Raw genomic sequence first — 27,343 nt, forward strand, 5'->3', positions numbered from 1 at the left:
AGGGATGTTAAACAAGATACAATCAATCTATACGTACATGAAAAACAATGAGCCAAATCCAAGCCTCCATCACTCCTTAATTTTCGATACCGCGAAAACAAATTTGGGTGGAGGTTACAACGAATATAGGGTCAGCCATTTTTGTATAGTTTCTCAAAGGGAATACTCTTGACAGGTTAAGATGTAGTTCGTTCTCTTTCTATTTTTAGAAGTTTTCAGTATTATGGAGGCACAGTAAGGACATATTTAGATATTTTCATTTTTGATTCCGTCAGTCCCTTACCTTTCTTCACAGATTTTTCTCATACTATTTAGTCCTTTTGTTAAATTACTCAGTTAATGTATTTTCAAAACTTAAAATATTCCATTTTTGTTGATATATTTCAATTTTGATACTACTTTACACTTGGCTATTTATCTATGTAATTTGTTATCAATTAAAAGAAAATCAACCCTATATCGTTAACAAATTATAAACTCCTGACTGGTGTGTTCATTCCGATGTGTTGACCATAGTTCAGGAATTAACTTACCTGGGTTGAACATTTTACTAGAGGCAGTGTACAGATTTTATTTGTGCATTCGATCACCTGAGTTCCTGCCCCTGTTGTACTGGTTCCGGTTACACATGCCCGAAAACATTCCTCACTAATGTCCAAAAGGTTACTATTAGGAAGTTTTGACTTAAATCCAGACATTATTTGTCGAAATGCGCATCTGGTGCATCCAAATTGGTACCGTATAAGTTTTACACTATACGTGGTCTTGAAACATGAAAGAAGATATTTTGAATTTGTAGAAAAAACATAATCTTGCTTGAAACTACTCACCATTGGCTATCACCTGGCTGTTGAGTACAGGTAAATTTCCTTTGGTGGGTACTAATTATCAAAACCAACCAGTACAAAATTTCAATCAAGATACATTCTGTTGATCTGATTAAATGACGAAAAACACAGAAAGGTTAGGATAAATTAAACAAAAACCACAAAGAGATAAGTTAAACAGAAACCACAAAAGAGTTTAAGTACTCGTGTGAAACGTGTACTAAAAGTATGTTGTTCAACTTTTCTCTCGCCACTAGATTCGGTCCCTCGCTTCACTCAGCACCAAATTTCTTGGTACTCGAGAAAAGTTTACCAACATATACTTCTTAGTTGTTTATGGTATTCAGTGTTGAAATCAATCGCCTTTCATTTAAGGTAGCTCCATCCTCATGTGACTTATCAATATTAATGGTTAAAAGTGGAAACATTTGATTAGTTTCCACTCAATATAGTTCAATTTAATTAATAACAAAAGAAAATGTATATGTTGCTATCTTTTTAAAGTTGTCAGGCATACAAAAATTGAGGTATACATCATCATCAGAAAATCACACATTTTCGTTAAACAGAATAATAAAAATAGATAAAAACTTGTTGAAATGACAAAATTTAAATATCATCAGTTTTTAAAAAAAAAACACTGCTAATTCATAAATATGTATAGATTAACTCTGGATATTAGGGAAACCAATGTATAATAGACATCCAGTAGAGGAAATTCCACCATAGGAGTTATTGCCCTTGACAACATTTTTAAGATCATAAATAATTGATTATCTATGGAAAATATAAACTTTTTCACTATCAATAGTTTACCAGATTTTTTATTATATCCAGTGAATAAAATTCCTCAGAAAGATATATTTCTATCATGCGCAAAATTTAAATTATTAAGATTTTTACAAAAACCGATGACATCACATGAGGATCGATGAACCTTAAATGCATTTGGAATTGCATCGTTGTCATCTGATAAGGCAACTTGATAGGCTTTGTCTTAACAATTAATTCCAATTAAGGTCAATTCATATAATTTGAATAGTTTTACAACCCTGCAGTTGTTTTACACACGCATTTTATTTCACAAATTCTACAACCTTAAAAGATATAATGTGTTTATCATGCAAGGACATCAGTTTAATTTCCATCCGGCAAAAGATGTTCTGGCATAGACTGAATTACTGATAACTTGAGTAGTGCATGTGATGGCGGAGCGAATGTAAACATTATCACGTACGTTAAGCGACACTACTATAGATCCAGAATCAGAATCATAATCTCCTAAGTCGTCATCAGTTTCACCAAACGTACTGTCTACAACATCATGATTAACGTATATCGCGAATTTGGTTGCTCCATGGTTCCCAGTATAAATAGTCCAAGTGAACACATATGCACCGGAACTTGGCGCTGTAAACATCCCGCTATATTCGTTGTAACCTCCACCCAAATTTGTTTTCGCGACATCGAAAATTAAGGAGTGATGTACGCTTGGACTTGGCTCATTGTTACTCATGTACGCATAGAAGGCAACAGGTTCAGGGGATATCCTTGTGTGTCGTATTCGCTTTACGTCAGACTCTGTGATCGTATTAAGTTGCTTGCTTTGTATAATCTCTTCTTCACTGTTATTGTTTTCTCGAATTTCGTCGTAGTGACGGGGAGAAGTGTCTTGACCATTTGTAAGTCTCTGAATCTCCGCGTTAAGTTTGTCCATGTCGGCACGTAGAACCCTGTTCTCACCTCTGAGCTCTTTGATTTCCCTTTCCTGGCGGTTAAGAGTCGCGCGTATTTGCAAAAACTCTCTCTCGATATAACTATTCGCAGAACAGGTTGTTAACACACCAAAAATCACAACCAGGCCAATCATTCTTCAAAGTGTACAAACAAAAATCACGTGATGTCTTTCCTTATCTTGTATGCAATGACACCAACAGTTTGGATAGGAACGTTTGATAAGAAAAATAGATCTTCGATACATGAACGTGTGTTCACGATTAGAGTGTAAATAAGATCATCTGGAAACCAAAGGTGTTACAAACAGACAGATTGACGAAACCCAAATTGATATTCCTCGCACCTACTTTCATAGCAGCTGAGTGGGGTGATAAAACACGAAGCCCCATGGGCAACAGTGCTTACCTGAATAATTTGTTTTTTCACAAAAACTTTGGTAATTTCTTAAAGGGCTGGAATAGAGATCGATATTCCCCTTCCTCTTCTGTTTGATACTATTGAACTCGTCTTGTCACAGGGAAATAGAGGGTTTACGGTCGGGGATCTCGATCGTTTTCAAGATATTGGGACCACTTCCGATAGAGCGGGGCTATAGATGGTCTTCTTTGAGAGTTTATGTTATAAATCATCACAATCGCCTTGCCCTTAGAACAAGAAAATCCATGCTTTATGGGTATGGATTTCTATAGTTTTAAAAATCTTGTGTATCTCTGAACTTGACTTGTCAAAAATTATATACAGTGTATGAGGAACTCGATCGTTTTCAAGATATTGGACCATTTTAGAAAAGACAGCGATAGAGATGGTCAAACCGAGAGTTCTGGAAAATTCCACTGATATATACTTGCACATTTATCGAACATAATAAAATTACGCGGGTGTTGTTCATGAAAAAAGGAAAAAATATTTTAGCATCTGTTTTTACTTTCTAAACTTTAAACCCCTATCATGGTATTGAGTGACAGTTTTGAGAATGTCTCTCGCAGTGGTGGTTCAGATACAGTCTGTATTCCTCCTTTTATGAGCAGGAAAGGTATCGTTTTAGCTCACCTGAACTGAAAGCTCACGTGAGATTTTCTGATCACATTTTGTCCCGCTTCCGTCCGTAAATTTATTCACATTTTCGACTTCTTTTCAAGAATCACTGGGCTAATTTCAACCAAACTTGTCATGAAACATGCTTAGGTAAAGAAAATTCAAGTTTGTACAATTGAATCAAGGGAAGATGACTAAGAATTAGTTTTTGTAGCATCTTTTAAAAATCTTCATCTCGAGAACCAACGGGCCAATTTCAGTCAAATTTACTCAGTTGAGCTAAAAAGAGCTTTGGGTTGTAAATAACCCTCTATTTTCATTGTAACTTCGAAAATTGTTTTAAGGTAGTCGGGGAGAGAGATCTGTCCTCATATCCGGTCTCTTTTCCCAGCTGTATTGATGATGACAAACACTAGAAACCATTGGATACATTCATGATGATATGATTAGAGAGTAACAGAATTCTACACGAGAAGGGAAATCCACTTATAACTATATCTCATAATTCAGCTTATTTTGAACATTGGGCCCCCGATATCAATAAAGGTTTTCCTTATCCCTTGTCTCTGTGTGAAGTTTGGTGATTTCAAGTGAAAAAGGGAATTCTTTATTACCCTAAAACCATTATCCTTAATTATTGTCCAGTTTGCATGATCTTTGAACTTCAAAATTAATAGGGGTCATAATCATCATCCTATGGGAAGTTTCTAAATGAAATATAATCAAGGTGGAAAGAGAAATGATTCGAGGCCCGGAAACCGTTTTCCTTGAACAGTGTCCAGTATGCTTAACCTTTTAATCCCAAACTCGATAGGGTTCATCCTCATCTCATGTGGTGACAGGTGAAAATGAAATCGTGTGAGGTCCACTTGTCCAGAACAGAAACCAATCGGACAAACATTCTAATAATAACTCTTATATTCTTCGCCCAAACACTACTTATTTGATTTTACTGTCAGCAACATAATTGTCTAAATTACGGTCGTAGAATTCGTTTCTAGTGTAATTTTTATTGTATAGCTAAAATAAATCGATTTTAAAATTCTCAGTATGTCGTCGCTTGGCATAAGGAAATCTATTCAGAATCATCCCGACGTTTGTGTATACACCGACTCCCTGTCGGCGTATACACAAACGTTGTGATGATCCAGACTAAAGGAAAACAAAAATCAATTAGAAATAGAACTTCATCTCTATTATGAATTCTGTCGAGGATTATGCCAGACGGTGGGCTAAATGTGAAAAAGAAGAACTTGATATATTGTCAGAATGAGTTAAAAGTATAAAAGGGATATTAAAATCCCGCATTAGACGATTCTGTGTTTAGTAAACCAGAAGTGATAAAAGAATTAGATAGATTACATGAGGAATATGTTTTGGTTCCAGCTGAGAAAGATTGTAACAACATTGTCTTTGTTTGTAAGGCTCACTATTACAACTGTATTTTAAACGAACTTGGCATTAATTCCACATCTGGTACTCGTACTTATACTCCAACTGCCCTTTCAAAAGAGGAAATATTTCAAAATCATGGGTCAGTTTTAGACACATTTAATATCCCAGTCAATGGTCGGATGAATTTGAGTTACCGTACCTACATGTATACTGGATTCCTAACCTTCTTAAAAACCATAGCTTTCATTCATATGTCGATTTGATATATCCCTGTGAGCTCGAAATAAAGGACACCACAGAGTCGTCCACTTCTGCTTTATACTTAAATATTTTATTGAAAGTAGACATTAACGGCAAACTAACAACTCAACTGTATGACAAACGGGATGATTTCAGCTTCTCCATCGTCAACTTCCCACATTAATATAGCAATATTCCATTATCACCTGCATATGGTGTTTATATATCTCAACTGATTCGATATGCAAGAGCTTGTTCTGGGTATAGTCAGTTTTTAAATCGAGGTAAGCTACTGACAAACAAGTTGATGGTACAGGGATTTCAACAGTCTCGATTGAAGTCAGCATTTCGCAAATTCTAAGGTCGTTATAACGATCTAGTTCGTCAATACAACCTCGCATTGGGTCAAATGCTGTCTGACGTGTTTCATACCGATTGTTAAGCCGTTCTTGGCACACTGATTTTGACTGTGGATAACTCCGTTTACCTGATCAGAATATGGGGCTCACGGCGGGTGTGACCGGTCAACAGGGGATGCTTACTCCTCCTAGGCACCTGATCCCACCTCTGGTGTGTCCAGGGGTCCGTGTTTGCCCAACTATCTATTTTGTATTGCTTGTAGGAGTTATGAGATTGATCACTGTTCGTAATCTTCACCTTGCAAAGATACATTGCTAAATCTAGTAAATGTTCTATCAAGCCCCTATCTTTGCTCCTCACGAAAATATTGACAGCTGTGAAGGAGAAACTTTAAACGTACTGTGCGATTACATATGCCAGAAGTGGTGTAAATCAAATGTGGATTTTAAAAAATTCTAAAGAACTTTCAGTAAACTTGATATCGCAAAACTTTTCTCAAATCAACAACATCAACACGTATGACTTTTCAACACTATACACGACCATTCCTCACGATAAATTAAAGACTAAACTTTTTGACAATATAGACTGTTGGTTCTTCAACAAAAAAGGAAAACGCATATATTTCTATCTAGTGATTAGTCATCCAAAAATTACTTTCTTTAACGCCATTCTCATTTCACGCATAAGTACTCTGACGTTGAAATAAAAAATATGCTGGGGTTCCTTTTTGACAATATCTGCGTGGTCTTTGGTGATCAGGTCTATCAACAGTCTGTTGGAATTGCCATGGGCACGAATTGTGCTTATTTGTTAGCTGACTTGTTTTTATATTCCTATCAAGCAGAATTTATTTTTTTAAAAACCTCTACATGAAAGAAAACCCCTCTTGATGTGGCCTTCAATTCGATATTTAGGTATATCGACGACGTATTATCTATTAACAATAATAATTTTCATTCATATGTCGATTAGATATATCCCAGTGAACTCGAAATAAAAGACACCAGAGTCGTCCACTTCTGCTTCTTACTTAGACATTTTAATGAAAGTAGATATCAACAGCAAACTAACAGCTCAACTTTGTGACAAATATGATGATTTCAGCTTCTCATATTTATATAGCAATATTCCATTATCACCTGCATCTGGTGTTTGTATATCTCAACTGATTCGATATGAAAGAGCTTGTTCTGCTTATGATAAATTTTTAAATCAAAGCAGGCTACTTACAAACAAGTTGATGGTGCAGGAGTTCCAACAGTTTCGTTTAAAGTCAGCATTTCGGAAATTCTTTGGTCGTTATAACGATCTAGTTTGCAACCTATCAAATGCTGTCTGACGTGTTTCATACTGTTTGTTAGGCCGTTCTTGGCACACTGATTTTGACTACGGATAACTCCATTTACCTGATCAAGATATAGGGCTCACGGCGGGTGTGACCGGTCGACAGGGGATGTTTACTCCTCCTAGGCACCTGATCCTATATCTGGTATATCCAGGGGTCCGTGTTTGCCCAACTATCTATTTTGTATTGATTATAGTATTCCGTTACTAGCTTGAAAATACGGATGTATATTTAATTGGTTATAAAATTTAGAAATTCATTTCAAAATTAAAGATTATCTCCCTCACGCATAGCTCTTATCCTTAGACGAATTTGACTCCATTTTTTGGCACACTGCTTTTCCCTATAATAGCTCTAAAACGTCATTGTTATTTCGGATTTCAAACATTTCGGTTGAGCATCACTCAAGAGACATTATTTGTCGAAACGCGCATCTGGTGCATCAAAATTGGTACCGTATAAGTTTTACATTATAGGAGTTAGGAAATTGACTCCTCTTCGTTATCTACCTTTCACTCTCTTACGAGTAGCAATGAAATATTGAGGTAATTCCAATCAAGGGTTGCAAAAGCCTCGGGTTATACCGCTTTTTTTTTGCAACCCTCGCATGGAATTGCCAAATATTTCATGGGTACTCATAGGAGAGTATTTCTAATTTAAGTCTGTGTATTAGTTCATGGGTTGCTTTTCATATCGTAGATCAAATGTTCATCAAATCACAAAATACCTGTCTTGTCAGTGTCGATTTTCAGTACTTTATGCAGAGGTCGAAAACACACAACGTTCATTTTCGCATTACAAATATCGCCGGTACATTTGTTGACAAATAGAAATGGGAAAATCACATTAATGTGTCTCACATATAGATATATTTTGTAAGCAATAAGAAAAATTAACAAGGAATATCGAGAAAAATGTTGTATATTCAGAGCTTTGTTAATAAGGTAAAGGCTTCAAAATTTGATATGCCTTAAATTAAAAAACTTTTTAAAACCCTGTAGTTTAGGAAATGAAACCATTTAAAAAACTTCACTGGAATATAAACTGGGGTGATCGCTGATCGAATCTGAAGCCCGGGGGGCTCTAATCTTAGTAGATCTGATCACGAACCACCGACCAACCTTTTATCCCAATGAAGAATTTTTTTTTAAAAATAGTATCTATTACTTAGGAATGTAATTGAGACGAAGAAGCAATACTAGATCAATAACAACAAGACGCGAAAGTATTTCCAAACTCGAGGATTTTTAGTGTCTATTGGTAAATCGATTCGGATTTTTCCTATGACAAATCAAGGTCAATAAAGTAAAGTCAATCTCACTGGCACTATACCAAGATGCTCATGAAATTCGTGTATAAGCCATAGATACATGCCAGAATCCTGAAATTTCTTAGCTCCGAGCCGAGTCAGTTACACAAGGTCAAACTCACAAGAGAGCTGAACAACTTTAGACAATGATATCAATGATTAGGACAAAGTTGTCCAAGGTTTCCAGGCGTCTTTCCTTCCCAAACTTCAGTTAAATGAATTTGGCATTTCGTCGTTGCCATCTGATAATAGACTTCAAGTCATAACAATAAATTCCAATCAATGTCAAGTTATATAACTTAAACCATTTTACAACCAGGGGCCCTGCGTTTCACACACGCATTTCATTTCACTGATTCTACAATTGAGTTTATTGTGCAAGACGTTCGCTTCGTAACCGAGTCAAGCCCAAGACGTTAACATAAGTAGTGATTGCTCCTTCGCCAAACCCTTGGCATTCAGAAGTGAGAATTGCGGGGTCTATCGGTTATGACATTAAAAACGGAGGTCCCGTGCCGCGGCAGGCCTTAGCACGTTAAAGAACCCTCACTGTTACGGCCCCGAGTCTCAATTTGGTACTTCAGTCAGAACTGGTGACGTCTCAATATGAGTGAAATATTTTCGACGGAGAGTAAAACAAACACATATTTTGCAAGAATAGCAGTTTAATTTCCATCCTGCAAAAGATGTTCTGGCTTGGACTGAACTTCAAACATAAGTAGTCCATGCCATGGCGAGTGAATGTAAATTTTATCATGCGCATTAAGCGATACCACCATAGTTCCAGAATCAGAATCATAACCGTCTAAGTTGTTTTCAGTTTCACCATAAGTACTGTCTACAACATCATAATTATTATATATCTCGAAATACGTTACTCCATGGTTCTCAGTATAAATAGTCCAAGTGAACACATATACACCGCAACTTGGTGCCGTACTCCACCCAAATTTGTTTTCACGACATCAAAAATGAAGGAGTGACGGAGGCTTGGATTTGGCTCATTGCTACTCATGTAAGCATAGAAGGTAAGAGGTTCTGGGGATATCCTTGTGTGTCGTATTCGTTTCACGTCAGATTTTGTGATCGTATTAAGTTGCTTGCTTTGTATAATCTCTTCTTCGACTTCGCTGTTATTGTTTCGTCGAATTTCATCGTAGTGACTGGGCGAATTGTCTTGACCATTTCTATGTCTCTCAATCTCCGCGTTAAGTTTGTCCACGTCGGCGCGTAGAACCCTATTTTCACTTCTGAGTTCTTTGATTTCCCTTTCCTGGCGGTTAAGAGTCGCGCGTATTTGCAAAACCTCTCTCGACATAACTCTTTGCAGAGCAGGTTGTTAACGCACAAAAATCACAAGTAGGCAGATCATTTTTGAAAGTGTTCTAACAAAAATCACGTGATATCCTTGCTATTGTCCTTGCAATGACACCAACAGTCTGGATAGGAACGTTTGATAAGAAAAATAGATCTTCGATACATGAACGTGTGTTCACGATTAGAGTGTAAATAAGATAATCTAGAAATCAAAGGTTTTACAGACGAACAGACAGATTGACCAAACCCAAATTGATATTCCCTCGCACCTACTTTCATAGCAGTGAGTGGGGCGATAAAACACGAAGCGCCATGGGCAACAACGCTTACCTGAATGATTTTATTTTCACAAAAACTTTGGTAATTTCTTAAAGGGCTGGAATAGAGATCGATATTCCCCTTCCTCCTCCGTTTGATACTATTGAACTCGTCTTGTCACAGGGAAATAGAGGGTTTACGGTCGGGGTGGGAATCTCGATTCTTTTCAAGATTTGGGACCATTTCCGATCTATGGATGGTCTCCATTGAGAGTTTATGTTATAAACCATCACAATCACCTTGCACATGGAACAAGAAAATTCATGTTTTATGAGTGTGGATCTCTATAGTTTTAAAGCTCTACAATATAAAGTTGAATTTATTTCTGTTGCAATTTCTTCAACGTTTATTTTCAAATTGACTAGGCTATATCTGTGAACTTGGATTTGTCAAAAAAATATATACAGTGTATGAGGAACTCGATCGTTTTCAAGATATTGGACCATTTAAAAAAAACCCACTGGGCCAGAGAATTTCACTGATATATACCCGCATTCCTCCTTTTATGAGCAGGAAAGGTGTCGTTTTAGCTCACGTGAGATTTTCTGATCACATTTTGTCCCGCTTCCGTCCGTAAACTTATTCACATTTTCGACTTCTTTTCAAAAATCACTGGGCTAATTTCAACCAAACTTGTCATGAAACATGCTTAAGTAAAGAAAATTCAAGTTTGTACAATTGAAGAACCACGGCCCTTTTCAAGGGAAGACGATCAAGAATTAGTTCTTGTAGTATCTTTTTAAAACCTTCATCTCGAGAACCAACGGACCAATTTCAGTCAAATTTACTCAGTTAAGCTAAATAGCGCTTTGGTTGCTAATAACTTTTGAACAGTAAGTGTTAGATCTTTGATATTTAACATGAGTATTCCTTGTGACAAGACCTATCTGTGGGTACTAAACCCTTTAACCTTGGCATTTGACCTACTTTTAAAAAAAAATGACATGGGTCATAGCTTCTAAATGGTAAATATTAGAGCTTTCATATTGCACATGGGCATTTCTTGTGACAAGATGTTTCTACTGGTACCAATATATTTGTCCTTGTGACCTTGGCCATCTTTGGAATTGGCCATTATCGGGGGGTATTTGTGTTTCACGAACACATCTTGTTTAATTATAAAGTTAATTCTGAACACAGTTAAATAGTTTCTAGTGTTTGGCACATCTCATTTTGGTTTAAACATGCTATTTTCTATAAAGTAATCTTTAAAAAAAGTAAACAAGAACATGGCACGAACCTTGTTTACATGACAAAGAATTGCGAGTATTGTATCTCACTTGTAACTCAACAACATTCTCTCACTAGAGGGCGCGTTACGCAAGCTTCACATACAGCGAGTAGCGCACGGAACTCTGGGTAGAGAATGACTCAACAACTGCTATTCAAATTTTGGTTGACCATTAGAAATACTTTAGTTAAGCATTGTAAACAGTAAAAATAGAAATATAAAATTTGAAAATTTTCAGCTCAAACCGTGTCCATGCCCCTTTAATGACTAATAAAAACATTTATTTTGTATAAAAACTGGAGAAACCTAATAAAACTACATTAGACAACAGTTTTTAGTGAAAAGAAATACATAAGGAAGAATTATTGTCTTGCAAGAAATGTGTAATATGTTTGCACCAATGGGATCAGTATTGAACCAGTAGCATCCTGTGCAATTGTGGTCAAAGCTCAGGAGCTAACTTCCTTAGTCCCAAACTCGATAGGATTCATTCTCATATCATGTGGTGATCAGTGAAAAGGGACATTCTAATTTCTTAGTTGCAAAGGTATAAAACAGGTATAAACATAGTTTTCACAATTGTTCATTTAATTATAAACCAAGAGAATTGTCTAATTATCCCTTTCTTCTCAAACTTGGATGGCAAGACAAAACAACTTATAACACATGACAAGAGTTCTAGTAACCATCCCCCAATTAACAGTAATGTTTTTGCTTTAAAATTAAGTGGTATTATGCAATAAACCTGATAGAACCCCGACAACATAAACATTCTATACTCCTGCAATATTTTATATTCTGACATAAAATGGCTATCTATCAGTTTTCTTACCATAAAAACATCACCTGGCTTGAATAAACTTTAGCAATCAATTAATATTTCCAGTCCACTTTAATAACAGAATTGCTTTTTTTTTTTTGTCCACTCCGTTTTCTGAAGAAGTGAAAAATTTCTGAAGAAAAAAACCTTCACAAAAATAGATACTTTTATTTGTAACTAGTCACTTTTGACATGAAGTACTTGATTTTTACTGTAGTCAAAATAGGCTGTTATCATCTAAGAATGTTATTTAATATGTATGGCAATAATCGAGTCTGGCTATGGAGTACAGAAAAACATGCTTATATAAACGTACATACATGTAACTAAATTCATGCTTATATGTGAAGTGATATTCATATGTCGATTCGACGTATCCCAGTGAACTCAAAATAAAAGACACCACAGAGTCGTCCACTACTGCTTCATACTTGGATATTTTATTGAAAGTACTACATATTAATGGCAAACTAACAACTCAACTTTATGACAAATGGGATGATTTCAGCTTCTCCATCATCAACTTCCCATTATCATTAGCAATATTCCATATGGTGTTTATATCTCTCAAATGATTTGATACGCAAGAGCTTGTTCTGCTTATGGTAAGGGGATGGTTATTCCTCCTAGGCACCTGATCCCACCTCTGGTATATCCAGGGGTCCGTGTTTGCCCAACTCTCTATTTTGTATTGCTTGTAGGAGTTATGAGATTGATCACTGTTCGTTATCTTCACCTTTCATTTATTTCCCTATGAGAGGAAAAAAATCAAAATTTTACTTTAATTAACAAAGTTTGGTCATATCAAACCTGGAGGTTCGCAATGACTGTGTTCAGAAATGTTTCCTCACAGTCAAACAGACAGGTAATGGTCACACTCAGACTTGTGACTCTGACTACTGTGAGCTAAAAATACAATTTTGCAAAATTAACAAACATGTTAGGAACACAATGTATATCAGGATGATTTTTTATTGAAGAATTGAGATATTGTTTGTGTTTGTCCTGAGTTATTTTTAAACTTCTTAGTCACTACATTCTTTGATGAGGTATCACTACATCCCATTGACCGCTTCCTATGGTCACTGCTTTTGTCAGAGGTCCAAGTCAGCTCTTTTTGCAGTTCTTTAGCAAAATGAAAGTCCAAATGTTCTGTCAACTCGGATTTCTCAACCTGTTTATTACACCTATCACAAGTGACCAGATTCTCTGTCTTCTGTGAATCTTCTGCATACAACACTGAAGAATCCTGTCTGGTCAAAAATTTCTCCAAACTAGTTTTGTCTCTTTGTTCTTGACTTCTAGGTGCATTGCACTGATTGCCTACAGGAGAGAAAGGTGCACAGCTCACCTGACTTAGAACTTCTTGTCTGAGATCAGGAGGAAGTGCTGCTAGAAAATCAGGATCCACTGAATTCTGGGAAATTACATTCTTCTTCATGTAGCAGTTCACACCATTAAGTCCCATTCCACCTGGAGTGTCTGTCTTTTCTTTTTCTTGACTTTCAACTAAAGTTAGCTCTCTTGGCAAATTGGACACTGATCCATGCTGATAGTTCCTTCTTGCAAAAAATCCATTTACATTGCCTTTCTTCCCATTAATGACTGGATTAGGCTTCACACTTGAATACTCAGTAGTTAAAACTTCTTCCTCAGGCAGCTGTAATATATCCTGTTCTTCCCAATTTTCATTATTTGTGGATTGTATTGAACGATATGAAAAATTAACCGAAGAATCCACCTGCTCGCATTCGGTAGAGATCTGATGTGGGCCATCAATACCGACGCAGTGATCTGGCTCTATCAGTGTATCATTACCTCTAAAGAAGAAGTTGTCGATGGTCTTAGTCTTGGGTTTTATCTGTGGTGCCGGCGACACTGGGGATTGACTTGCTGAACCAGAACACAATGTTTTCTGTCCCACAAAAGACAACATATTCAGTGTGGACTGACTGCTGCTCTCCTCCTGAAATTTTGTTGCTGATACTCCTAGGCAGAGAATCGGTGGTGACCTGAAATTTGTTTTACATACAAATACATAAATACATGGGAAAACTTCATATCAGAAGGCTAACTAACAGATTAAACATTCTGCTATCTTTTGTTCATATTTGCAGTATTCTGATTTTCAGAGAAGAAAAATTCTTTTCATGCAATTTGATTTTTACACATTCTTTCACACACTAAATACAGTAAAACATAGTTATAGCATAGACATATATATGTCTATGGTTATAGCAAACCCCCATTACCAAGAAAAAAAATCAATTCGTTAATATAACCAAACTTCATTATATCTAATACAATCTTTGTTACTTTCCTCCCATAGGGTTATAAAATATCACTTTTCAAAAGCGTGAATTTGTTATATGTGTGTTCATTATAAGTATGTTTTACTGTACCGGTAAACACTTTGAGAATTGAGAACACCCACTTTTCACCCCCCCCCCCTCCCCCTCACTCCTCACTTACCAAGCACTCTGATGAGCTGGTGCATTATTTAGTTTCATAATTAAGGCATACGCATCATTAGCAAACTTCTCTGCATCATATCTAGATATGGCACAAGCCCTGCTAGCTACCACAGGCGAAGGGTCACTTAGGTAACGTACACTCACAGTCATAGACTTGGCCAACCGATTGTTCTGAAAACAGAATAGCATCAGTATTATCTAGATGACTCTTCAAGATATCAAAAGGTCTACATTATCAGTCAGGTGCTAGCAATGTATTTCAAAGCACTGGTGGTTGGGGGGGGGGGGGGGGGGGGGGGGGGTTGGGGTTGGGGGGGGGGGATGCTGGAGAAGTTGATTTCACAATTGTCTAAAATTCTTGACAAGAAAACAAACATCAACAACTTAAAGATATTCTTTTCTTAACAAAATCTTTTAATGAATGTTGGAGTTTATTGTTAGAAATAGACTTTCATCTATTTACCTAGAACTCTTTTCATCAAGGATGAAAGACAATTTCCCCTTGTGGATGAAATATTGGTTTAGGGAATGTGATGTCTAATGAATTTGTGTAATATACACTATGGTGGAGTCTCTAGTCATTTTCTTTTCTGTCCAATTTAATCAAAATTCATGTGACTTGGAAAATCCCTGATTTGTAAATATAAAATAACTTACTGGTGTTTATAATACTTAAGTATGAACTTTCATCTTCCAATCGAAAACAAAAACGATATGCACACCTGATTAAAATAAGTTAAAACTGTGCTATTCAAGGTACACTATGTTTAATTCATTGAAAGAAACCTGTACTGCTCTATAATTACTAATAATTTGTTAATTTCAGCACTTGCTGCGACACTCTCGGAGTACATTGTACTAAATTTTTATAATGCAAGAATAGTGCTAGCATAGAAAATTTATTTTTAGTACAGAAGATTTAAAAAATTGACAGTTCATCTAAATGTATAGCTTTGATTGTTAACATTAAATCATGAGATGCCCAATAAACCCCACAAAACATTGTTAACAAAATAAAGTTGAGTCCTGAGAGAAGAAAGAAATGTCAGCATGTAAATAAGGGCATCGTCAGATACCCACAGCTGATCTCGTCGTCTACTCATCATGAGATTAGCCATGAGTATCCGATGATGAAAAAAGGGCGACTTCATACCAATTCTCTGTCTTTGATCAACCTCTCCTCCACTTCTTTGGACAGTTCTAGTAGCCAGAATCTCACCTTCACAAAATAAAAACAATTTCCTTTTCATAATGCATAAACAATAATTCCAAGAATGCAGGCAAGAATAATGAGACAATTTTTAAAAAATCAAAAATGCATATACGCCAAAAAGAGATTTCGACATTAATACATATACTTTAAATTTACAAGCATTTTCATTGAAAAATTTCAACTCAAAATAATTGTGCATATGAACAAAATACTGAATAAATAGGAGATCTTTACAGTTAAGAAATAAAAGGATTTAACTTTCACTAGATGTATCAGTATGACACGAATGCCCCCGCTCACGTTCAAATATTTGAGAGTCCAAAGATGTGAAAATAACACCGAGCAATATGCCAGTTTCGAGATAAGAACTCTTCTATGTAGGAGGTGCATTTAGTGGAACTTTGAATGACTAAGTGGGACAGAGTGGACCTACAGTCAGCGAGAAAGACAATGAAATGTAATAAAAGCAGCTTCTCTTTCAATATGTAAATGTGGTAAATACAAAATACTATCGAAAGAAATGTTTTACTAAAGTGGAAACATAAAAACAATGTCATATTTGCAAGTAATGTCTTTGATATGGTACTTATGACCAATGAAATAACGTGATATGATAAGAATTCTATCTATTTAATTACTCCCTAAATACTTATAACTTACTTAGTTTGTGTATCAGTCGAATTCGGGTGATCTAACAGTGTAAGAGAAACTTACTGAGTACATTCACTTATGCAGTGATGAATATTAGTCCCACGCCCGCGTGTAAACAAATTGTTTCGCGCCTCACTATATACGAGAGTTCTCCAAAGGGAAATAACTCGGATGTATCTCAAAACTGGCGTATTCTACTATGTATGTAGGACTTGATTTATAAGGAGCTTTTTTATTTTGCAACAAGACAATCTTATAATATATATAACATGAACCTTTTCTTTTGTGTCAAGACATGTTTTCCCCGGGAAATTTTTGCTGCATCCAATGGACTTCGGCAGTTGTCGGGCTGACACAGGTTCATGCTCAATTCCTCGACAAACATCATACAACCACGCTCTATCAAAATAAACCTTTATTTCTAAATACCAGAACATTAATTATCCAGAAATAAATTAATACAACCTTTATTCCCAAAACTACCCTAATATACAATGTTTTACTTCAACATCAACAGTTATCGTCTATGTTATAAATGGTCAATTAAAATGAGCTGTACCCAAGGTCATATTTACACATGTGAATTAAATCAACTAACATGCATTTCTATGAAATAAGAATATATCAAACTCGATGGAGCCGGGAAAAGGTTCAAGATATTCAGGTTAAAGTATATAAAGAAAATGTTGGGACTTACGACTTGCTTTGAAATATCCATGATATTGATGTTTGAGATACCAAAATTCAACAGTACTTTTGTAATTATAAGATTGTCATTTACATTAATAGAAACACCTCCACTGGCCTTAACTGGCAGGCGTAGGGCCCTGAATTGATTCATTACATGCTTAATGGTACACACAACAACATGGGTGGTTGTGTCAGATGTTACATACCCTGTTTTGTCTCCGAAGTTCTGTTGCAGTGTGTGAAGCTCATACTGACATAACTGACCAATGTTCTGAATGGTCAGCTGTTCTATCACTGCATGGCCTAGTTTTCCACCTAGATTTCGTCTACAAATACAGTCAATGATTTGCTGCAATAATTCTCGGGTGAAGGCTGAGATGACATGAGATTTCAGATCCAAGTAAATATATACAATGTATCTGGTGGTATGACAGACAGACAGACGTTGGACAAAGCAACACAATGAGCTTTACATACTGCTGGTAAACTTACATTTTGGTGATAGGTAGCGTGTCAAACAGCTGTTGTACAGAACTGTGGGGAAGGATTGTCTGCTTGTTGGGCTTATGGAGTCCACAGGCCAGCTTGGCTAACATCTGGTTATCAAAGGAGAACATTTTAACCTGAGCACAGTACACAAAACATTGGATACTTATATCTTTAAGTTTGGACTTCCAAGGTCTTTCAGCTTTATTCATACCAAACTTTTACTGAAAAACCTATAGTGTTGGAGGAGTTGAATTGAAAAATATCAAACCATCGCCAACTTCTTCAATTGAACATTAGAAAGTACTTTTAACTTTGTAAAACTGATTCGGCCAAGTTTCTTTTATAAATATAAATCTACACCTAAATGAAAACAAATCTGCATTTGCTATTCGTGCCATCTTTGAATGAAATCTACCCAACCACTTCACAGGATTTAAGACAACAACCCACAAGTTTCAGATGAATGGACAATATGTATTATCACCACTAGGAGGCATCACTGTTTGTAAATCCGCATACATAAACCAATAAGAATAAGCCTGGATAGCCATAAGAATGCTAGCTATAATATATATAAATCATAAATACACTGCTGCAATTTCTGAAATGTGGAAGAGTTATGGTATAATCTTCTTTTGAGTGCTCATACAACATCCCACCAATACATTTATTTGTTTCATCCAAGGTTTCCTATGCTTGCTAGCAATTATGGTATAATGAGTTCTAAATCTTAATGGAACCATCATTTGTTTTTTTATACATGCATTAGGCTTAAGGTTATTTTTCTTGTAAAGTAAGAGGCATGAATATAAACCCAGCTTTAATGTATCCTACTTATAGATAAATTTAGGAAATATAAATGTCATCATTTTATTGCTGAGAAGATATATTTGAATAATGGTTGAACCATCCTATTAACATAATATACTTTACTTATAACAATTTTATACATTCAAAAAAATCTCAACACCTCGAAATTTAGATCTGAAAGAATTTAGCTATATACTGATTACAATTTCAAAGTGTGATAATGTACTAGAGGTGATTTATAGTTAAACGGAAGAGGGACAATAGTTCATTAAAACATTCAGTGGGGATGTCAAAATGAATAAAAGTAAGCAATGACTGGGTTATCTTTACGATCCAGTTCACAGGTACTCCACAGATGAAATGGCATCATCTTCATCAATTCTTATTTAACCCTGTTTTATTGTTGTCTTTTGATAAACACATGATCATATGTAACATTAAATGATTTGAAGTGCTTGAACCTGAATTGAAAATCTCAGAAATGGGTAAATATACATGATTGTAAATTGCAGTTGTTTTGCTAATTAATATTACAGTAACTACTGGCATTCAGTTTTTCATTAGATACAAACTTTGTTGGAGGATAAGTCAGTGGTGAGCTGTTCGTGAACAGCAAACAGTAACATGCATTAGATATTCCCCCCCCCCCCCCCCCCCCAATTTGTTTTGGGCATTTTGCCAAATACGTCGTTTTTAAACAAAGGATTGACTTGTTAATTGTCCAGAGCAATGAACTACATGTAACATAAAGACTAAAATGCCATTATCTCCTAAATGCAAAATAAACAAATACCAAGCCCATTGATTAGACAGTCTGAAAGTGAATATCGAGTGAATTTTTCTGTCAGGAGATGAAAAATTTCTTATGAAAAAAAATCTATTTTCATATTTTTTCTGAGTAAGTGAATACCAGTTTTGGTAATGGGATGTTCTTATGATTACCCTTTTAACTTGGTACACACTGACATCACCTCTGTTTACCTGTAATTCATTTCTTACAATCTCAATCAGACGCAATCTAACACTATAGCAGAAGCCGAAAGCAGACCCAGAGTCTGCTTTGTGTCTGGTCCATCAAACTTTGGGTCTGCTTTTTTCAGTGGCAGATTTAAAGAGCAAAGGGGGGCTTTTTGTGACAATTTTTTTTTTTTAAAAATAGTAGAATATCAGCAGAAGTTACAAATCAATATTTTGTTATTAATTTTACTTCATTATTTATAAAGTAGAGCTAGAATAACCCATAAAAGTAACTAAGAGCCTCAAAACCCTAGAGACCCCAGCCTATCCCCCCCTTTCCTCTTAACAATACCTGAATCTGCCACTGTCTGTTATTTTGAGTCTGTTATAGACTCAGATATGTCTGCTACGTGAAATCAGGCATGACCGAGTCTAATTTCCCTGCAAATCGTTTACTTTAAAATTGCTTATTTTGAAATACAATAATTCACTAACAACATTTTCTTTTCTTATGGAGTTATGGACATTACTAACTTACTGTAGCAAAGAAGGGGAGAAAAATCTTTGGATTAATAGGAGATCGAACCCAGGACTCTTGCTCTACTAGTTAGATGATCTAACCACTGAGCTAACTAGGCCAATATATGAACTATGGTAATATGACTACAATATAAAAGTTAATCCTATCTTAGAAATCATACAAGAACTCTTCAAATAGAGGAGATAAAAAAAATAATTTTAGAAAAAAATGTCAGAAACATGCATGTAGTTTTTAATATGATGATATAGTATCAGCAAAATTAAAGAAGAAGTCTTTCAAATGATAGACAATAGACATTTCATCCTTTTGTGAGGTTAAACGGTGACTCCAGTTATCTGGGAGACTAACATAACCAACCAACCGATACACCAAAGCCATATGCTCCTCCTTCTCCTAAGGAGGGGGGGGGGGGGTATAGAAAATCATGTAAAATTTATTAACTTTATTCTGAAAACCATTCATGATGATCGAATCGGTATTCCTCTTTGATTATTCTAATTTCTTTCTTACCAATTCCCAACACCTTTACGTTGTATATATATATGAATAAATCTGCTTGTGAAACTTTCATTTATTGTATATTTTGCATTTGAATTTATACTCTGCACTACAGTAATTTAAATCTATACTCTGCACTACAGTTTAAATCTATACTCTGCATTACAGTAATTTTGATGCTATGCTGTAATCTTGAAACTCTTCCCATGCATACAGCCAGATAGAATAAGAAAGTCAATTGTGTGTAAATAACAGCATTTCTCTCTGTGCTATTGATTGATATTTACTTCATCTAATCAATAAAAGGAATGGTTATAAAACTCCAGATAAATCTAGTTGAACATAAATAATTCTTTTATATAACTAAGATACATTTAAAAATGTTTTTAAAACAATGTTTATAATAGATGAATAGTGCATTCAAACTGGCAGTATTTACAGGGAGGAACTACCTCTGATAATCTGAATAGATACATGTAGAAATATGATGCATAAAATGACGATCATATCTATTTGGACACAATTTTTATTCCAAGGATTCATCGTGTGAATCTATAAATCTGTGACCACAGCATCGAGAATATATTAGTGACACTTAGTCATGGAGGGAAGCTTTTCTCAACAATCAAAATGAGAAATACAAATGCCCTATTGACAGGTTGGGTAAGGGACCTCTAAATCCAGAACTATGTGGGTCAATAACCATTCTAATTGAAGTTAGCCTAGTGTTGATCAGCCGTACACAATTCTTTACAGCAAAATTGATTTAGGTAAGTGTATTGTGTCTTCTAAAAACTTTTGGTGAAGCACAAAAACAAATAGCATTTGAAAAAAAGAAGTGATGTCTATGATTCCCTAAGTAGCAGAAACAAGCCTTTGACCACCCTACCATGAACCATGTTGAAATTATGAAATTTTCATAAAAGTATAACTTTGTGTTACAATGTGAGACAAGTTTTACTTTTTCTAGATATGTGTATTTTTAAATATAATTTTTTAACATATTTTCCATGACTCATATAATCGCAAAATTAACACTTGTTAATATCTAGATACATGATGCATTGAGCACCACAACGATATTACAGTGTAATGTTTCTGAGTATGTAAGTAATCAAATAAGGTATGGTTTTGGTACTGAATGCAACACACAGTGAAATAGAAAGTCAGACAACACAACACTCCAATATTCTGTCATATAGAGCACAGTTACTTTAATGTTCTTCTCAAAAACAAATACAAAACTGCAAATGTTGGAAATTATGAAAATAATATTCTTATTGAAACCTTTACCTTGGACTACATGCAATTACAATATTCCGATAACCTAAACATCACTGAGATTTCCTTCAAACTGACAATTGTCTATATCAATTACTGAGATCTCGTTAAAACTGACGTCACTATATCAATTACAAAGATCTCGTTGAACTGACACTATATTAATTACAAAGATTTCGTTAAAACTGACACTATATTAATTACAAAGATCTCGTTAAAGCTGACACTATATTAATTACTGAGATCTCGTTAAAACTGACACTATATTAATTACTGATATCTCAGTAAAACTGACACTATATCAATTACTGAGATCTTGTTAAAACTGACACTAATTATTAATTACCTTGTTATATGATATTCCAGCAGAACAACTGAAGCCAGTTTCTTTGTAAACTGCAGCCCGCATTTCCTCTGCTATAAGTGCTCCAATCAGCAGCTTCTGATCTGCATTATCATTACTTCCGGTGCATGGAAGCAATTTCATCCACTCACTCATGCCCTGCTTTCTCTTACCTAAAGAATTCCAAGAATGAACTTTCAATAAATAGGGTGCTAAATGTATCGGGGAATTTTCACATATATACATGATTTAGCTCCTGCAACTTGCTCGAGACCTATAAGCAGACTATGCAGCCATCAGCCCTGAAATAACTTCACTCAAATTTTTATTTGGTAAAACGTTACTCTGCATTTGGAAGGCCTGCATACCAATTTAAAACTGGGCACTACAAGCCTGTTCTTAATTAAGTGTGTATACGGAAGTATAGAAGTTTCAAATCAAAGTAAAAAAAAACAAAAAACACCTGTCAATCAATAAAAACAAAATTACAATTTAAATGTATTACAGACAAACTGCAATATTTTTGAAAGGTATTGGATACAGCTTACCAAGGCAACCATGATACCTGACATGACATACCTACTGGTCCGGTACCGGACCAGCGGAAATGAATTCATCAGTATATTCAAACTAACAGGCATATCGATATATCCCATGTTTTGTGTAAACAGAGCAGACACACCCCCTCACGACCTGTCAACAAGTCACCAATATTAGACAGTCCATCTTTTCTTAAAAAAAAATTTGAATAGCTAGTTTACTGTTTCCATACCTTGATACTTGTTTACATGTGTCAGTCATTGTATCATATAACTGCCGTCTACAAGGTAGATGGACTTTCAATGATCTAATGTGTTTATTTGTTCTATAAATACTTTAACTCTCAATTTCATCATTTATAGAAAATACCGAATGAATTCAATAGAAATCTAAGTCCTATACTATTACTAGAATGATTCTTTTGACAATAAAATAATAATTATACCCCGACGCAACAAAGTTGCAAAGGGTATGTTTTTGACCTGTCCATCAGTCTGTCAGTCCCTTGTTTTGTCAGCGCAAATCCTCCGAGACCGCTCAACAGAATTTCGTGAAATTTGTAGTTATAATAAGGACACACTGTGTAGATGTGCATATTCTGATTAAATAATATTTCTGGGAGTTGTGCCCCTTTTAAACTTAGAATTCCGAGCCCGTCTGTCCTGTTCTTGTCAGTGTAACTCCTCTGAGACCGCTCAACAGAATTTCATGAAACTTTGAAGTTAATAAGAACACACTGTGTAGATGTGCATATTCCCAGAAAATTCTGATTTAATAATTTTTCTGGGAGTTATGCCTCTATTGAACTTAAAATTTTGAGCCCGCCTGTTATGTGTTGTTCTTGGCAGTATTGCATAGCATTATCATTCATGATGTGAGGCATTGTCAAGCAATGTTGGAGCGTGGGGTATGTGAGTTTGCTCACCTCTGCTTTCTTTCATTATGATTAATATTTGTATATGCTGATATAAAGGTCAATCACTTTGTAACAAACAGGCATCAAGACACGTAAACACCTTTTTTGGCTGTCCAGTGTAATTGATTACTTGTTACGGACAGTAATTGTGTGTGCATGACTGCTGTTTGTTCCATTGAAATGCAAACATGATTAATTAGTTGAAAAAATCCATCTCTACTGAAGTAACATATATACAATAGTATCTTCTCCTGTCCACTCACCCGTTGTTACCTTATACAATTAGATATATTGCGTATATACATGTAAATGTACTAGATGTATTGTATAACTCATGGACAATAAAGAATTGAATTGAATGAATTGATATATGTAGAGCATTCAGACTTGCACTCACGTGAACCCCACCCCCATTCCAATCAAATTTTAAGCATTTTCAGTGTTGTTGACTCACAATGGCTTAGAAAACAGGTATCAAAATATTAAAAAAACTACACCTTTTCTTTCTGAATTTTCCCTGTGAATCATGTAATGAGGACCGTTTTATTACTTTAAATCCTAAATGGAGATGTTGTGAATCGAGTTAGAGTGGAATATGCTCAGGGGGAAAATAACGAATACATTGTATCTGTAATGAATTTGACTTGATCATTCCCTGAGACTCCGCAATTGTCATCAATCTTCTCATCCGTGTGCAATATCAACTATGGAAATTTCATAAGGGAGTCACTATACTAATGCTTTTAAAGGGTGAAGCCTGAACTTATTATCTGTCTAAAATCACCAACTTGCAGATCCTACGTGTTGATTGCAGCTCTGTGTAGATGGGCTTCATGGCTTGATTTCATTTGTTGTCGGCACTAGATCATGTAAAATGTTGACTGAAGCTTGCTGATAGAGAGCATCAGGACAAAGTGCCAATATTATAATGTAATTTACAATGATGATGCATTGAAAGATTTCAATTACTGCAGAAAATCATATCAAGCTAACCTTTTCAGCAATAATTCCAACAACAAAATATCACGTTATTCTTTAATGGTTAACCATAAAGTTAGTTGGTTTGATTCCGGATATTTGACCCCGACACATTATTCCTCTGGTACATCTTACGAATTATGCTACCATGCTCTGACAGTGTAACTTAGACATGATGGTGAATGTAGATAGGGCTGTACAGGGCAATATGGATCATTTGATCCAGTGCACCGATTCAACATTCTGAAATTCAGGTTCGTTATAAATTTAAACTATACTCTTTAAATCAAATACAGCAGCATGAAAGTGCTAACAAGACGTGTTCGCGAGTGTCATCTTGTACAATGTATACAGCAATAAGAACAGCCGGGAGTCACATGTATACAGCAATAAGAACAGCCGGGAGTCACATGTATACAGCAATAAGAACAGTCAGGAGTCACATGTATACAGCAATAAGAACAGCCGGGAGTCACATGTATACAGCAATAAGAACAGCCAGGAGTCACATGTATACAGCAATAAGAACAGCGGGAGTCAAATGACGTGCATTACAAAATTTGTACACTAACATTGGAATCAGTCTAACTTTTTTGTTGTTCATTGAAATGGCTTGATATTCATATCATAGGTAGATATTGAGACCCTTAACTGATTTGCATGGTCAAAATTACCAATTTGCACGCACATGCACGTGCGCTTCATTTTGAATGGATAATACTAAAACGTTTGTAACTATCTTATTTATGAAGCGAATGAGATTATATTCACAGCATACGTAGACAATATGTGTAACAAAAAAATGTCAATGCACACGCGCATGCGCGTGCAACGTTTTTCAAATGTTCAATTTTTAAAGGACGATAACATTTTTGTTTTTCATCAAATTCTATTGATATTAGGGGCTTAGATGTGTCTTGGTACTCCCTACATATTGCTGTGGTTAGAATTACTGCTCAGCACGTGCATGCACGTGTGCTGAATTCTGATTGGACGATTTTAAAATCACTATAACTTCCTTATATTTGGTGGAAAAATTATGAAATTCATACTGTGCGTATATGATACAAATGCCTGTTGAACAATATGAACAAAAATTCGGAATCATACACGTGTGCGCGTGTATGCACGTGCAACGCTTTCTTTCATTTCTTGGTACTGAAATTACCATATTGAACGTACTACATGTAATTAAATGCTAAAATAAAATGATTTTTTGCTATAGATTCACAAGGACATCACTTTTTAATTGGGGGAGGTTTGGGGAACATATGTAACGGTCCCCGTTACAATTAGAACTAGTATTTCATTTAGGTTGGTTGTTATAATGATTTGAGAAAATCTAACAAACTGAGTAAACACGGTAGACAAAATATCTGGTATTGGTTTTGTGTTGTCTACTCCTGCCAAACATCAGAAATTTTATCTCATAAATCATGTTTTTGTCACTTAAAACAATTTGAAAAACTAGGAAGAATTGTTTTAGCACACTAAAACTGATGTCCTCCCTTCCATTTTCCATAACTTAAAACACATTTTTGGGGATCACCTTCTACGTGGAAAATTAAGACTTACGGTACATAACATATACCTATATGTATATGTGCTTCAAACAAAGAATAGTGTTGTGAACATATGATAGTGAATTAAACATACCAAATATCAAAGGCCTATGTCAAAAGACAACAAAATTATGGTCTGGACAAAAAAAATGCCCCAAAATTCTATTACTTGACCTTAACATAAAAGGTCAAGGTCAGCAAAAATGGCACACAACACACTTTCTTATAATGGTATACCCACATACCAAATATCAAAGGTCTAGCCCCAAAATATTAATTGACCATTACATAAAAGGTCGAAGGTCATCAAAAATGGCCATGACACACGGTCTTATCATGGTATACCCACATACCATATATCAAAGACCTATGTCAAAAGACAAAAAAGTTAAGGACTGGAAAACTTTGTAAGAGAAGCATGCAGAAGAAGAATTTACACTAAAACAACACGTCCCCCTTCTGGGAAGGGGACACATAATAATCTTTAAATCAGTCAGACATTTTGAATTAGAAATGAATTCATGAGTTACCAAAGTGATACATAATTTTTGCAACTTCTTTTTCTGAAGAGTTCCAAAATTTTATAGTTCTGATATTCCATATCATGCAAATTACCCTTTATTTTTCTAGAATTTATATCCAATGATGCAGATAAACTATAGATATCCATATCAGAAGTTGGCAGTGTCTTAATGAAGAAAAAAATACACAGAAACAGGATCAGTTTAATTACTGACAAAACATTGGTAAATTATGTGAATGTCCAAACATCTAATCATTTTAATTAATATCATATACAGATATAGAGTGATCCCCCCCCCCCCCCTCCCCTTATCGGTTAGTGTTCACTATCTTGCTTGACAGACTTCGATCACTTGACCTAGACATCTAATCAATTCAATATCATGATATAAAGAGAGTGATCTCCAACCCATCGGTCAATGTTCACAATCTTGCCTGACAGACCTCGATCGAATACAGTAATACATGCTTATTGTGAAGTGATATTTAATTTCCTATGATAGGAAAATAACCAAAATGTTATTGGATATAATGAAATTAGGTTATAATGAACTGTTTTTCACCAGCCATGAGGGTTTGCTATAACCATGTTTTACTGTATAATGAAGTTTGGTTATAATGAACTGTTTTTCACCTGCCCTTGAGGTTTGCTATAACCGTGTTTTACTGTATTTCAACATAAGAACAATGTACTTACTACCATCTTTGTCGTCCCCCCATCCAACAACAAATGTGTTGGGCAGCTGCTCCAGGACATCGTCAGTGTCTGTAGAGGTAATCCTCTTCCTCACCTCCTCTGTCAGGTCGATGTAGGCTTCGTCGACACTGGCTCGCTCTACACAGTTACTGAATTTACTCAGCACTGCTATCACCTCAGCTCCAGCCTCACGGAACCTACAAAGTTTACAGTACACCATTTTCTTTCATTTTCCATACCTTTC

At 35.4% G+C, this 27,343-nt stretch overlaps 2 protein-coding genes across 4 annotated transcripts in view; both read right to left on the reverse strand.

Moving 5' to 3' along the window:
• Positions 1–1,885: 1,885 nt before the first annotated feature.
• Positions 1,886–2,761, reverse strand: LOC125651758 (uncharacterized). The gene has a single exon (XM_048880511.2). The coding sequence runs from the start codon at positions 2,695–2,697 to the stop codon at positions 1,960–1,962; it is 738 nt and encodes a 245-aa protein (XP_048736468.2). The 5' UTR covers positions 2,698–2,761; the 3' UTR covers positions 1,886–1,959.
• A 10,130-nt stretch (positions 2,762–12,891) lies between these two features.
• The window catches only part of LOC125649385 (DNA polymerase eta-like), a 30,691-nt gene continuing 16,239 nt past the window's right edge, over positions 12,892–27,343 (reverse strand). For all 3 annotated transcript variants that reach the window (XM_056165518.1, XM_056165519.1, XM_056165520.1), the window contains exons 4-11: positions 27,100–27,296; positions 21,888–22,057; positions 17,458–17,561; positions 17,172–17,291; positions 16,551–16,674; positions 15,565–15,630; positions 14,410–14,582; positions 12,892–13,949 (exon numbers count right to left, since the gene is read on the reverse strand). In XM_056165518.1, the coding sequence (XP_056021493.1) occupies positions 12,896–13,949; positions 14,410–14,582; positions 15,565–15,630; positions 16,551–16,674; positions 17,172–17,291; positions 17,458–17,561; positions 21,888–22,057; positions 27,100–27,296 (2,008 nt within the window). In that variant the 3' untranslated portion in view covers positions 12,892–12,895. The remainder of the gene's footprint in view (positions 13,950–14,409; positions 14,583–15,564; positions 15,631–16,550; positions 16,675–17,171; positions 17,292–17,457; positions 17,562–21,887; positions 22,058–27,099; positions 27,297–27,343) is intronic.

Source organism: Ostrea edulis, chromosome 5, assembly GCF_947568905.1.
Source record: "Ostrea edulis chromosome 5, xbOstEdul1.1, whole genome shotgun sequence".
Classification (NCBI taxonomy): domain Eukaryota; kingdom Metazoa; phylum Mollusca; class Bivalvia; order Ostreida; family Ostreidae; genus Ostrea; species Ostrea edulis.